The sequence below is a fragment of the Pholcus phalangioides genome, unplaced genomic scaffold (assembly GCF_987345545.1).
Source record: "Pholcus phalangioides strain wild (caught in Gottingen) unplaced genomic scaffold, Ppha-v1.0 ptg000001l_1, whole genome shotgun sequence".
Lineage (NCBI taxonomy): Eukaryota > Metazoa > Arthropoda > Arachnida > Araneae > Pholcidae > Pholcus > Pholcus phalangioides.
The window spans coordinates 17388190-17403419 of record NW_028301594.1 but is presented as its reverse complement, the minus strand read 5'-3'; the positions used below and the strand labels follow the sequence as shown (position 1 = coordinate 17403419).

At 41.9% G+C, this 15230-nt stretch overlaps 1 protein-coding gene across 1 annotated transcript; it reads right to left on the bottom strand.

Moving 5' to 3' along the window:
- Positions 1-527: 527 nt before the first annotated feature.
- LOC149089992 (uncharacterized) lies at positions 528-14783 on the bottom strand. The gene is made up of 5 exons (XM_089231789.1): positions 12004-14783; positions 10967-11184; positions 8658-10819; positions 4833-5078; positions 528-1418 (listed from the first exon to the last, which is right to left on the bottom strand). The coding sequence occupies exons 1-5, from the start codon at positions 14556-14558 to the stop codon at positions 1344-1346; spliced, it is 5256 nt and encodes a 1751-aa protein (XP_089087915.1). The 5' UTR covers positions 14559-14783; the 3' UTR covers positions 528-1343.
- Between the last annotated feature and the right edge of the window lie 447 nt (positions 14784-15230).

The following is a 15230-nucleotide window of genomic DNA, read 5'->3' as shown; positions in this document are numbered from 1 at the left end:
TCCTTTATAACGAAATTTCGTTATAACGAACTGATTTCTCCGGTGTATTGGAGTTAGTTATAACGGGATTCGACTGTATCACGAAAGAAAAAAAAAACCATAATTAATACTATATAATGAATTGACCATAAAAAATATTCTGGTTGTCTTAATGCTTCTATTTAAGTCAGTAATAATCAAAAATAATTATGTACTGAATACAGTAACCTAAATTACTAAAATCAGAAAAAAATTTAGTCAAGAAAATACTAAAAAACTTACTAAAATTTAAAAAAAAAAGTATAATACTGGAATTTCTAAAAAAGGAATAGTACTCACTAAAATTAGAAACATCCAAATTACCAAAAAGTAACATTAACTAAAGTTTAAAAAAAAAAACGAATGACCATCATAAGCTGAATCGAAATCGATGAAGCTGAAAATAAAATCGTAAAATTGAGAATCAAATAACCAAAACGGGTAAAAAATTTCATCAATTCGTTTATTCTTCTTTTAAATACATTAAATCAATGCACAAAAGAAAAAGAAAAAAATTACCGTTAGCAACACTTGGCAACAAGACAAGAAATTAATTAATAAATTGAAAAAGGAAAAAAAACAATATGGCTGCTAAGAAAAACAATCTCACATCAGATGTAATACAGGAACAAAACTAAATTTAGCCACAAAATGCCTTTGACAAAGATAATCAATAATTTTGATTAAAAAAGAAAAAAAAAAATCTGGATTAATTAATTAATTATTTAGGTATGTATCTCTAACTTCTCCAAACCGAAGAGGAAAACAAATTTAACACATTAACAACAGCATCAATTACTACAAACCAATAAAAAAAGGACAACAAAAGGAAAAATTTCTACAACTTCTGGCAGAATGAACATTCAACACATCACGTGATCATCACCAACATCAACAATTAACACATAAATGGCAATGATAGTCAATAATAACATTAATTTTTATAATATGTATATATTAATGATGAAGTCACGATAATAGTTATATTTATACGTATAAAGACAAAATCTCTACTACGACTAGCAAACGATAATTCCGAACAACAAAGGATTTTTTTGTATATAATTAATATATATATTTTTTAATATACTTTCACATGTGTCACACACTTATTTTTCCACACATATATATATGTGGTATATAACTTTCTGTGTCTGCGTGCAATTAAATTTTTTCCACATCAACATCGTACTTTTCTTATGGTGAAAATTTCCCAAATGTGAAGGACGAATTTTTTTAAATAATACTTTTCCCCCTCCTTTGAATCTTTTCTGTTTTCTCCTCCCGACGACAGATGGCACCACCTTCGGAAATAAATCAACGGACTAGGAGTACGTGCTGGGAGACTGTGAGAAGATTCTACTGGAGCAGACTCGTGAATGTTCTGGCCATCTCAGTGACTGAAAATTTTAGACAAAAGAAAAACTGAATTTCATCGGACGGAAGTAATAATAATTTTATGAATTGTTTTTGGTTATACCAGACGTTCATATACACTGAAGAGCCAAAAAAACTGGTACACCTGCCTAATATCGTGTAGGGCCCCCGCGAGCCCGTAGAAATGCCGCAACACGACGTGGCATGGACTCGACTAATGTCTGAAGTAGTGCTGGAGGTAATTGACACCATGAATCCTGCAGGGCTGTCCATAAATCCGTAGGAGTAAGAGGGGATGGAGATCTCTTCTGAACAGCACGTTGCCAGGCATCCCAGATATGTTCAATAATATTCATGTCTGGGGATTTTGGTGGCCAGCGGAAGTGTCTAAAGTCAGAAGAGTGTTCCTGGAGCCACTTCGTAGCAATTCTGGAGTGGGTGTGGGGTGTCGCATTGTCCTGCTGAAATTGTCCAAGTCCGTCGGAATGCACAATGGACATGAATGGGTGCAGGTGATCAGACAGGATGCTTACGTACCTGTCAGCAGGGGTCCGATATCAAGCCAACTGCACACGCCCCATACCATCACAGAGCCTCCACCAGCTTGAACAGTCCCCTGTTGACATGTACGGTCCATGGATTCATGAGGTTGTCTCCATATCCGTACACGTCCATCAGCTCGAAACAATTGGAACCGAGACTCGTCAGACTAAGCAACGTGCTTCCAGTCCTCAACAGTCCAACGTCGGTGTTGTCGGGCCCAGGCGAGGCGTAAAGCTTTGTGTCGTGCAGTCATCAGGGGTACACGAGTGGGTCTTCGGCTCCGAAAGCCCATATCGATGATGTTTCGTTGAATGGTTCGCACGCTGACACTTGTTGATGGACCAGCATTGAAATCTGCAGCAATTTGCGGAAGGGTTGCACGTCTGTCACGTTTAATGATTCTCGTCAGTCGTCCCGTTCTTGCATGATCTTTTTCCGGCCGCAGCGATGTCGTAGATTTAATTTTTTACCGGATTCCCGATATTCACGGTACACTCGTGAAATGGTCGTACGTGAAAATCCAAATTTCATCGCTACCTCGGAGATGCTATGTCCCATCTCTCGTGCGCCGACTATAACACCACGTTCAAACTCACTTAAATCTCGATAACCTGCCATTGTAGCAGCAGTAACCGATCTACCAACTATGCCAGACACTTGTTGTGTTATATAGGCGTTGCCGACCGCAGCGCCGTACTCTGATTGGTTCCATATCTCTTTATTTGCATACGCATGCCTATACCAGTTTTTTTGGCTCTTCAGTTTAAATTAGGTCGTCTTAATACGTGTAACGTCGTTTTTTATTGGCATGGCTTGGAAAAGATGTTATCTAACGGACGAATGAGTTTTGCTATTGAACATTTATGTACAGGGTGATTATAATTGACGTTCCCGTACGCTCAGTAACTTTTCTCAAAAACCGAATATCCGAATACAGCCGAACTTTCATGATATCATTATGAGACCATGGGAGAGAGATTTGTAAAAAAAAGTTCACTTTTCGACCACCAGGTGAGAAAGCGTCGCTTTTTTTTATCGAATTTTCCTTTTCCCCATGGACCATGTATAGCTTATATACCAAGCTTTAATGGATGGCGTTCTCCAGAACGGGCGCTAGATAGGTCGGAGTAGTATCAGTATACTGACGGGTGCTGCATTGGTCTGAACAGTGTCAGTATACTGAAACTATTCATGTGAGACCTATGTAGCGCTCGTTCTGGAGGACGTATTCCATTGAAACTTGATAAATAGTTCAATTTTCGTAAGTTCGAAAATTGAACTTTTTTTTTAAATTTCTTAAATTTCTCCGCTACTGTCTAATCAATATATCCTAAAAATTTCCTTGTATTCGGATAAGTGGTTTCTGAGGAAAAGACGGAGCTATAGTGTTATGCAGCAAGCTGACACATGTTTGAACATGACAACGTCGGAACATCATATGCGGCATGTTATACAGGGTGATTCAAATTGCTTTTCCATAGGACTACCGCTGTAACCGTTGGCATTAAAGTATATTTACACTCGCAAAAAAAGTTTTCAAATGGCATGCTGTTTCTTAAAATGTCATAAATTTTTGAGAAGTCATTAAAAGATATATAAAAACAATAAAAGAGAGAAGTTTTTGCATAGTCTCCGAGCGCTAAACTTCCACTACATTAGTGAAATGTAGAATCTGCTCTGAAAGATCGTTTGCAAGCAATTCCCTTTATTCTCCCATGCAATATTTATTAATGAAAAATTACTACGTTTTGGTGTTTTTCACCAACAAAACTTTTTCGTGAAAGTCCCCATTTTTCTCCCAAAAAAGTAAATGAAAAGATTGTTAAAATTACGTTGTAAAACACCTTAACTGGATAATAATATTGCATTTAAAAATATGGAACTTTTTTCGCAAATCATTTTTCGAAGCAGGTTCCACTTGAAACAGCGGGACTGTAAAAAGCTAATTTTTTTAAGAATACGGCGTTTTCAAAAAAGTTACGACAATTAAGAAACCGTATATCATTTAGATACTTTTTGGAACAAGAAGAATACTTTTGATGTGTCAACGGTTGCAAAGATATTCCCGATTTGAATCGGTATGTCTCTGTCTTCAAATCAGATACTGCTGTCCCATAAAACGCGTCCAAAAGTGCGCGTTTTATGAGACAGGAGTAACTTAAGGGGGGGGGGGGTTGATGCACGATCTTGGCTTCCCATGCTTTTCTATGAGAAAAATCTCTTTTCTTTAAGGAACATTTAAAACTTTTCCTGTTCATTTTAGGCAATTTTTCCTCTCAAATACCATGGATATTTTTAAACAATTTAACTCGAGCATTTGGGATTTTAATCGTTGGTTACTTTAATCTCGACTTTTAACTCAACTAACAATTTTAGTGGAAAATTCTCGCGTTAAAATATGTAACACCATAGTGTGAGACACACAAAGTTTCAAGATATTTGAATGTGGTGTTTTTGTGGTCTTCGAAAAAATGTTCCTTATCTAACAAAAACTTGGTTTTGAGAAAAAGAGTATTTTAGTGGAAAACATCAGCATATATAATGCCCGCCAGTAATTTGTTAAAGTATTTTAAAAATATTTCTAGTACAGTTAGAACAAAAACGAACACATTTAGACGCAAGAAAGTTTACAGCATTTGAAAATTTAAAAATTCGAAAATGTGTTTTTTGGAAAATTTACGTGCACCAACCCTCCTTTAACTCATTATTGCAGCACCAGCTGACAATGGCTGGATTTCAAGTCCCATACACCATTATTTGACCATGAAACCTGGTAACCCTATTTGCTGTTTAAAAAAAGGCCATGGTCTTGTTCGGTTTTTATTCGGTTATTTAGAATTGAAATAATTGATTTGAAATGCTGCATTACTTGCGGGGGGGGGGGGGAATCTTACCTGGCATTGTGCACTACAGTACCAATGTTTCCTGCATCCAGAGCAGAGAAATTTGGCATCGGAGAGACCGCATCCCATGCATAATGGTGTACTCGACGCCGTTGATGGCGGTGACCCCCTGTTGATGAGCGGCACGGAAGCCGGTGTCAACGGGCTGGTGTTCGGTATGATGTGACCACCGTATGGCATGGCACTGTTGGACGAGATCGTCGACAAGCCAGGTGTGTAAGCGTGAGATCGGCGGTCCTTCATCAGTAAAAGCAAAAACTACATAAATAATTTCCTATTAACCAACTTTCATAATAACAATTACAATTATCGCCAGTTTTTAAAAAAAATATTCAGTCAGAATGACCCTTTTCAATTTTATCGTTGTACTAATTTTACATCGTTTGTACAAAAAGTTTCTAGACCGAATTTCTGATAGTCTCGAGTGTCGCGCTATCTACTACTATTGTACACTATAACGTACGTACACTCTGGACCAATGAAAGCAGTCAAGATTGAACAGTGCTCTTTCGGACAAATCAAAGCCTTAACATTTCACAATGCTATGGACAAAGAAAATCAAGATTCCACCGTGCTCTGAACAAATAACGGCAGTCAAGAATCAATCATGCTCTGCACAAATCAAAGTAGCCAAGATTCAAGTTTTTTTTTTTTGGACATCAAAGCTTCAAGGTTACACAGTGCTGTGAACCAATAGAAGCAGTCAAGATTAAATATACTGTTTTGGACAAATCAACGCTTTAAAATTCAATACGCTATTTTGATAAATCAAAGTCTTAAGATTCCACAGTGCTGTGGAAAAATGACAGCAGTAAAGAATTAATCATGCTTTGTACAAACGAAAGCACCCAAGATTCTACAGTGCCGTTAACAAATGGAAATAGTCAATATTCTTTTTGGTTTTGGCAATAATAAAAGCAGCCAAGAATTAATCATGCTCTGAATTAATGAAAATAGTTTAGATTCAACAGTGCTCTTTTTTGGGCAAATCAGAGCTTCAATATTCAACCGCGCTCTACAAAATAAATACGTGACAAGGTATCTAAATATCATTCCGGAAAATGAATTCTCCCACTGAATTTGATGAGCTCCGTGATTGCACCAAAATGTGAAAAAATAAATAGTCCGAAGCCGCGAAGTCTGACATCTAGTAATTAGATTTCATTCATTAAAAATATATTTTCCACAGGTCCAATTCTTTTTGTACAGACTTGATAATTCAAGTACAAAAACACACATCTCTCTCTCTCTCTCTCATCAATTTCGTTAATCTTTGATTTTCTGAAGAAAATCGAGACGGAGCATCGGAAATGTCAGTTGAAATAATAATAATAACAATGATGATAATACAACGCGAGAGAAAGAGAAAGAAATCTATTCAGTGTCTTTCCGGGAAATTTCTAGGAAGAGCCTCAGGAAATAAAAGATTCGCTTCGGATCTTCGTTTCTACGAAATCGAAGATTACGTCGCATACGTTTTAAATGGGTAGAAAAGGTGGGAGGACGAGGGGGGGGCGAAAGCGAAATTTTCCACGAGGCCTATTTACTGCAGCCCCTTTCTCTCTCATTTAATCGCTCCCTTCCTCAGAAAACGATCGCCTAATTACGGCAAATTCTCGTTTGTTTGCCGTCGACATTTTCCTAGAACAGAGTCCGTCCACCCCCACCATTCCACCGGAAAAATAATTGAATCCGGAAGAAAAGTTGAAATACGAATAAACGATCGCGAGGAGAAATATATGCAGTATATATACTAGGTACCTGGGATTTCATTTCAACCCTTTAGGGGGATTCCGAGAAGGCAACGTGATATATTAACATTTTTAAGAAACGTGGGGGGGGGGGGATTTTCATTTCCGCATCGGCATTTTGAATATTGAGAGGCCCCGTTGGGTGTGTGTATAATACGCAGCAGCCATCGTCCCGGCCTTTTATTTGAATGAAATGTATTTATTGTATAAATTTTGCTCTCAATGCTTCATGTGGATCGATTTATCCTTTGGAATGAAAGATTCATCGAGTTTTGGCTGCATTCTTATCTGAAACTGGTGTCGAGGTTGAATCAAACTTTTTTTGGTACGAGCCCAGTTTGTAATGCGCATCTCTGAATAAGTGACCGAAAAAGTGTTCGACTTACAAGGAAAGGGTCCCAAGGTGACGTCTTCGAAAAGTTTTGAAAAAAAAATTACCCCTGATTCTACTCATTTAAATATGGAAAAATATATTTAAAAAAATCCGGTAGAGTTAATATTTTTCTGCTATATATTATATCCAAGGATGTAATGTCCCTCTCCACTATCCATACAAAGGTTTTTAACAGCTGGCCGATGCGAAGATGAATTCGGGAGAGAAAAAGAAAATTTAACTGCCCTTGCGAGAAATCGAACGCATGCCATCATCTCACTTGCTGGATGAGCACCCTCGATTACAAAGGAAACGAATCGCAATCTTTACTTAGAGCTCGTGTGCACTGAACGGGGCCGTACATGGACGGTCGCACCTAATTCAGGTCGAAGCTCATAATTGCTGACACAGTCACCAGATGGCGACTTATCTGAGGAGGATGTAGTGGTCTAGGGTGCTCACCCGGCAAGTGAGAGGACGTAGGTTCGATTCCCTGCAAGGACAGTTGAAATTTATCTCTTTCTTAAATTCATCTTCGCATCAGCCGGTTGTTAAAAACCTTCCTATGGATAGCGGAGAGTGGCATCATTCTTGGATAAGTCGCCATCTGGTGGCAGTGTCAGCAATTGTGAGTTTTGGCCTGAGTTAGGTCCGACCGTCCATGTACGGTCCCGTTTAGTGCACACGAGATCTACGGAAAGATTGAGATTCATCGCCGCTGTAGTCTAATGTGCTCACCCAGCAAGTGAGAGGACATGGGTTCGATTGCACAAGGGCAATTGATTATTCTTTATTTCCTAAATTCATCTCCGCATCAGCCAGCTGCAAAAAACCTTCCGAATTGTTATAGGTCACAAAAAGGGAGTAAATATTAATATTTTGAACGCCAATAGAGGCCAAAAATGAACTAGGCAAAATCCCGCAACTCTAAAATCAGCGTGGACAAATTAAAACAACAAATGATCAGGTCAAAACCAGCTATAGTAGCGGAATCCAGCAACACATCTGCTATAGCTGGTGTTGATCAAGTACAGACCAGACAAAGAAGGGGGGGGGAACAACTAGTTTCTACAACAAAGAGAAGCTGGAGATTAAAAAAAATAAAGAAGCAATTTTTTTTTATTTTGATTGGCGAATTGGCGATAAATATGGTAACCTTGTCCTAACCTAACCCAGCGTTAGAAAAATTAAAAGAAGGAAAAAAAGAGTAGGAGAGAAAAGGAAGAAATAAAAAAGAAGAAAATGAAAGAACAGTATATAAAAAAAATAAGAAAATGAGAGAGTAGGTGCACAAAGTAGATTTCTCTTTTCACCTTTTCACCCTACCTCTCTGTTCTTTTTCACTCTAACATGTATATAGTAGAAAGATGCACATCATATGTGGAAAAAAAATGACTATCATGGTATAGAAAAAACGAAGAGGAAAAAATACAGGGTTACAAAGATGAAGATAGAGGAAAGAAAACAGGGAACATGTTTGAATATATTCCACTGGCGTTTGGACGCAATATTACGTCCCTGATGCTAAAGTGATTAGGCCAAAAAAAAAAAATTGTAACGATTATCAGATTTCAGAGATTATCAAGATAACTCGTCATTTCACGTTCCAGTGCGACTCGTCATGTTCCTGGCCAAGGCTGAAAAAAATGGGATGATTAAAAATAATTAAAAAAAAGTCATTCTAATAATTACCTCCTCCAGGTTCTTGCTACGGTCCGGGGTAGCCGCTACCGTTCCGGCCGATCTCTCGGCGATGTTTGGTGAACGATGCGTTCCGGAATCGTAAGGAGATGTCTTGATGGTTGGCGATGATATATTGTAGGGCTGTCGTGGCACGACAACGCTCTTGTGCGGGTTAAGCTGACGCTGTACCGGGACTTCCATGTCGATGACTGGAACGTTGGCGGATGCAGCAGCGGGATTTGATGGTTGCGGCTTTGGGTATGAAGAAGACCTGTCTTCCGTGATCCGGCCGCCGGTCTGTATGCTCCAAGATCTGTAAGGGTTACTCCGAGGAGTCGTCTTGAGATTCACGGGATCCGGCATCGGAGTCCGTTCTGGACACGCGACAACGCTGACCTGCGGCGATCTCGACGAGTGATCGACATTGCGGTAGCTATCAGGGATTTTAGGACTGCGGTTTTCGCTGCTGCTGCAGCCGCCACCATTGTGACTCAAAGGCTTTTGGGATTGGCCGTTGATGATCATGTCGATGGGAATGTTGTTGTTGTTGTGGTGATCGGGATAAGTCTTTGATGATGATGCTGGGGGTGCCGTTGGCAAGGCCGTCAAGCTCGGCCGTTTGTTGATGTCCGAAGACCAGGGTGAAGTGACTAGTGGATCGTTGGGATTTTTTGTGGGATTCCGAGAAGACGACAGGACTTTCTGTAAAATTCCGGAGGCTGCCGAATCGGGACTAGACTTCAGTCGGTCCCTCAAATTTGACATATCCAGTCCATAGTTATCGTTGGCTTTCGCGACCATAGTTTCGACGGCCGAGACTTTTTCCAACGGTGTCAGACTGTTGCTGCTATTGCCTGCGGTGGCGCTTCGCTGCTTCGCCAATGGCTGCGGAACGACAAGTTGATGAGACCTGTGACTTGGAGATGAGTGTCGTTCGGGGCCCGGCTGTTTTGGACAGGCTTCTTCGCTCAAGCGATCAGAAACTGTTTTCGGTTGGTCCATTATGCGGCTAGCTTCGTTCTTGATGGTTGAACTGGACGTGTTTGCTGGTGACATCGCACCACTGCTTCCGTGGTTATCCGTCGCAGAGTTCTCCCGCTTCGAGTATATCCAGTCGCGTACACGGTCCTGCACGCACATCGCGTACTCTTTGCAGGTACGGTTGTAAACGGCCTCCTTGTAGCGCTTAAAGCACAGAATGGCAACCTTCTCCTTTTCCTTTTGGTCAGCCATGACCTGAAGGTAAGATATCTCAGAATTCAATTTTTCCATCTTGTCTTTGATGGCCTTTGGATCGATTAGGCAGGGCTCTTTCATCTCGCATTTTTGTACCTGATGCACAGAGTGCGCGGGGTTGCTGTTGTTGTTGTCCTTGAATTGTTTCTGAGCTGCCTCGTAGGTCTCCGGTGACAAGCTTCGAATGTAGGCGTCGTAAGACTGGAACTTCGATGATGTCTTCGCCGATTCGTTGATGTCGAATTGAGGCTCACCGAAGAAAGGAGGAGGATAGGGCAGGTCCTTGACCTTTGACATGTCCATGGCAAAAGGGGGTGGTTGCGGAACCAGATTATCCCTACCCGATAGATTTATCGCTTTCGAAGCGACTGGGTAAGTCGTTGGCTCAGTGTATTCGATGGTGTCTTTGGCTTGGAAGGAATTGCCCGTCACAACCTCTGATTCCAAGAGCAGTGTCCTAAGTATGGATTCATCTTGTTCCTCCGTCTTGGGGCTGTTCTTCGAACCAGAGGTAGCCGACGATGATGTGGACTTGTTTTTACTTTGTCCTCCCGCTGCAGACGCGTCGGCAGATTTTACCGCCTCCAGAAGGGTCTTCCTCAGGATGTTGCAAGTGGATACATCATCCTCCGGGGAATCTTTCGCAGACGCGTCGTCATTACTGTTTTCGGCCGGTATCTGCTGCGCTTTATCCGAGTCTTGGTCTACGCCGCCCTGTTGCTGACAGGGGTCGTCGTCGACGTTCTCGTTCTCCCTCGCAAGATCTCGCTCTCGTTCGTCATCATTAACGGGTCTGGCATGATGCGGACTCTTCACCAGGTTGATTGCGGGCATCTCTGTCATCGGAATGGTATCGTCGTCCTTAGAAATCGGTGACGGCACCGAAATGTTGTCGCTCTTTTCTTTGTCGAGTTGGTCGGCGGCGTCAACGACTCCTGTATTATATAAAAAAAAGGCAAAGCATAAAAATTGCGCTCGTAACTGCAGGATCTCGTATCGAATTTGTATCTTTAGTGGGGAGGGGTGCTTCTTTGCAGACAGAAATGTGGAAATTCGATGAAATAAAAAAAAATTGAACTCACCCTGCGATGGACGATCCTCTTCTTTACCAATCACCTCTTTGTCCTCCGCGATGTCTTTTTCTTCAAGATCAGGGTTCGCGTATTCCCTCGAAGATTGCTGCTCGGTGTCCGGAGAAGATTCAGAACTTCTGTGTAGAGTCGGGGGATCATTTTCCGAGCAATCATTTCTGGGTTCGGAACTAGGACCGAAAGATCCACCAGCAGCTTCTTTTGAGTGGCTATATACATTTCAAAGTTGAGAAGAGGAAAAAATATAAATGCATTTTCAAAGTATAACACACACATGGGAACATACCAGAGTTTTAGAGTATGATTTTTTTTATCAGATTCAAGTATTGTGTTTATCAATTTCCAACGTTCGGATGGAGTAAAGCAGTTTGAAAATTGAGTTGAATAATATATTTTTTCCATTGCGTTAATTTGATTCTTGAGATAATTTGTAACGTTTTTGTAAGCATTTTGAATTAAGATGTCAAATGGGAATTTTTTAGATTTAAAAAAAAGTTTTTGTTTTATCTTCTAGGGGTTATCTTCTTTAATTCTGGGGTAATCCATGGTTTATGTTGCTTTTTAGTTGGGTTAATTTGAGGGTATACTGTGTGATTGTTTTAACTGTGGTTTCAAGTTTAAAGATCATTTCATCAAAAACAATCCTGGACCTTCACTTGTAAAAACAAAATTATAATGTTGTAGATAATCTGAAATACCAGTCAAATCTCTGTTAAGAATGTCTTATGTTTATAATATCGCCAATTAATAACACATCTCTGCATTTAATATTTTTTTAAAAATTGCATCAAGTTCATCAACACATTGTATTGCTGGGACCGGATGTGATCTGTATCAGTTCAGGATGATAAATTTTAGTGTGGGTTTTTTTGAATAACTATTAATTCACCTGTTTGCATCAAGATGGAATCTTGATGGCCGTCACGAACCGGGCCCAAAATCAAGACGAATCGTCCTCTAAATACGTGGAAGTGGTCCACCCACGGTATATTGAATCTAACCTATGAAAAAGCTGAAATTATACTCACTCTGCGCTTTTTTCCTGGCTGTCATCAGCGAACATGGAGTCACTGTCGGTCATCCTGACTAGCTGTGGCGGCTGCATAAGACCCATGCTATCTTCATCTTTGGCTTCGATTTCCTCTTTGACTTTGACTTCCGTGTCGCTGGTGTTGGTGCTACTCGCGGGAGACGGTGCTCTGAACCTCACTTCATCCAGGTCGTACTTTTTTAAGCAGTCGGTGTCTTTCAGCGGGACGAGAGAGACTTTCAATTCCTTCTTTGTATCAAAGAAGATGTTAGAATTCAAGATACTGATTTTGGTTGGACTCTCGGTGGATGGCGATGGCTTCTTCCTAGCATCTTCAGTTTTAATGTCTCCCGTTCCTGATTCGTCGTCAGCTTCTTTGACGTCCAACTCTACCGTGGAGTTATCAATGCTGCTGTCCGAGTCGACCTCGAGAACTTCGGCCTGGCCATTCTCTTTGGACAAGTCGATCAAGATCTTAGGTTTCTTACCGCTGCTGGACGCGGTCTTGTTGCTGCTACCTCTCAGGTTCCTCTTGGGATACCTATTTTTCGAGGCGTTCCTACGGGGTTTTTTCGACTTTTTGGGTGGTTTCGTAGGCTGGCGACTGGGCAGATTTCGAAGGATTCTCGACGATTCTGGGGTGGATGGCGTTCTTGGTGACTTGCCCTTGAGTGATCCCCGAGTCTGCCTGTTCGAGGTGTCTGTAGCTGATCGGTCGATTGACGGTGGGAGCGTTTCGTCAACATTTTTGTCGACTTTCGAATCTTTCGGCTCCTTTTCTATGACTCTCTCGCTCCGTCTGCACACGAAATCTTCCAACGAGGCTACGGACCTCCGCCTCTTCATTTTGACAGGTGTTTGTTGCGTGTTGTCCGACTCCGTCCTCTTGTCCTTTCTTGTCTTTCTCCTCTCGTAGATATAGTCTCTGCACTTGGTGACGTCGGTTTCTATTATATCGTAAAAATTCTTGAAATCCCTATAATCTAGATGATAATCCCGGCAGAACTTGTAAAGCAACTCGCTCCCAGAAGCCGGTGGCAATCTAGCCAAATCTCTTTGAACAAAGCGCGACGAATTCACGTTTTTTGACACCCTGTCAATGACAGTATGAAGTATTTCCCCCACCTCCCTGTATATAGTCTGCCACGTAAATGCAGAGTCCTGTGGTGTTGCCCGACCACATTCCTCCGAAAGCTCATTCGCAGCTTCTTCCGCTGCCCTGGACCTCCTCTTGTACCTCCTGCAAGTCACGTCCACGATGACGTTATCGCTGAGTTTGGTGTATACTGTCAAGGGAGAGACTTTTTTCTGAGTAAACTTCTTTATAGTGCACGGAAGCTTCCTCTCGTTGGCATTGAGTTTGCGTCGGCAACCCCTGGTCTTTCCAGCTTGTCTCCTCACGCCGCGGGTCTTACCATTCGTCGCGTTGTTGTAGTTGTTCGGGTAAGCGTCATCCCTGTAACCGTTGCCTTGATTCTCTTGACAGTCCGGAAGGGAGTTCGGAATCCACTGAGACTCCGACTGGAACAACTTGCTGCTCCTCGGTGAACTTTCGGGATCCTCGCGCACAGATGGTGAAGAACCGTAAGCGCTGGATGGCATCGAATGCTTCCTCTTCCTGCTGTACGCTTCCGCCAGAGTACCTCGCCTTCTTTGTTGAGGGGGAGTGCCATTCACGGCAGAAGTGAAGGAATTGTACGACGAAGGCGAGTCCTGTGGGTCGTAAGGTTCGGTTTTAATTTTCACGTTGTCGAAAGCCGTAACGGTCGCACTCGGGTTCGTCGTCGCATTCTCAAAAGTGGAATTAAAACTGTACTCGCTGGACCCCATGGAGCAGCTCGAGACATCCTCCGTCTTTAGTCTCGGTGGACAGTTTGTTACAGACCCCACCTCGACGACATCGCACGTCGTCTTATCGTCGACAAAATTGCCTTCAACGTCCTGGGAATATAGCGATGTCAAGCTCTGGGTGAAAACCGAACTAAAATTTTCGTCTTCTGCGTCGTTGGTCTTGGGGAGGAGCGAAGCCGAAGAGGAGGGACCGTAGTTCGACTTCTGGTTCCGGAGCCTATTGTCAAAACTATTGGCGTGATTTCCACCGGGTTCCGGGACCGGATTCGAACCGGATCGGTTCGGAGGATGGGGAGCAGGAGAGTGTTGGGGTATCGGAATCCTTTCGTGGCGGTTCCTCGCGCCACCGTAAGGGTACTGGCCACCGTAGTCCACGGAGCCGTGGCGGTAGTACGATGACGACTGTTGGCAGTCATACGAGTTCTGGTAGCCGCCGGACGGCGGCGGCGGCGTGGCGTAGTTCTCCGCGCAGGTGCGCATGCTGTTGTTGTTCATAGGATAGTGTTGGTTAGCGTTGCCGTGGCCGCCTGCGTTTCCCGAAGTGTTGCTGCTGCTGCTGTTGTAATATTGAGAATCATATCCGCCGGACGCAGTTCTGCTCCAATTCTGATTGTAATTACTGTAAAAATAATTCGAATTAGCGTTCTCGCTATTTAAGGCACTTTGTGGTGGTGGTGTATACCAGGGGGTGTTCCCTTGCATCACACCATGCTCATGTCCATAGCTTTGGAGACAGCAACTTGGCTGCGTGCTGCCGTTGACATGTTACAATCAGTTCTACTCTCGATGATCGTTCGAATCATTAATCCGCAGACGCATCCTTGTCAGCGACAGCATAAAACTTACGAGTTGCACATGTTACAGTCGAAGTATCCACACCGTATATATTGTACACGACTGTTCACTTGGCATTAACCTTTATGATATCGAGGAGAGGACACACCTAAGAAAGAAGAAAACATAAATTAGATTACGCATAATTCCATAACGTATTAAATGTACTGGATGCGTCAAAAAATCGTCACAACTTACAAAGCGAAAAACTGAGGTTAATACGAATGGGATCAGTGAAAAATAATAAAAAAATCAACAATAGCTGGCGCAAAAAAGCAATATGCTATGCAATACTAGGCTGTCAATAAATTGGAGTGATAAATGTGCAATTGTACATTCTTCATTCGATGCCGGTAGCCTGTGTTTCAATAGCATTGATCCGCCATTTTATAGGCGGCTTGATTTGCATAAATCTGCAGTGTTTTTTCTACAAATAATTCAGTAAGTTCTTTAAACTGTATAAAAATAAAAAAAAATCTTTTATTTTTATACAGGGTGTCCTGTAAGTGCTAGCACGGCCTTTATCTCATCAATCGTCCG

What these genes read in the sequence shown, in the direction of transcription:
- LOC149089992 (XM_089231789.1), bottom strand. Translation starts at nt 14,558, where the DNA reads ATGCAAGGGAACACCCCCTGGTATACACCACCACCACAAAGTGCCTTA. An exon ending in AGAGGATCGTCCATCGCAGG is followed by an intron (nt 10,820 to 10,966) that starts GTGAGTTCAATT and finishes TATATAATACAG; the next exon opens with GAGTCGTTGACGCCGCCGAC. An exon ending in GTAGCAAGAACCTGGAGGAG is followed by an intron (nt 5,079 to 8,657) that starts GTAATTATTAGA and finishes TTACTGATGAAG; the next exon opens with GACCGCCGATCTCACGCTTA.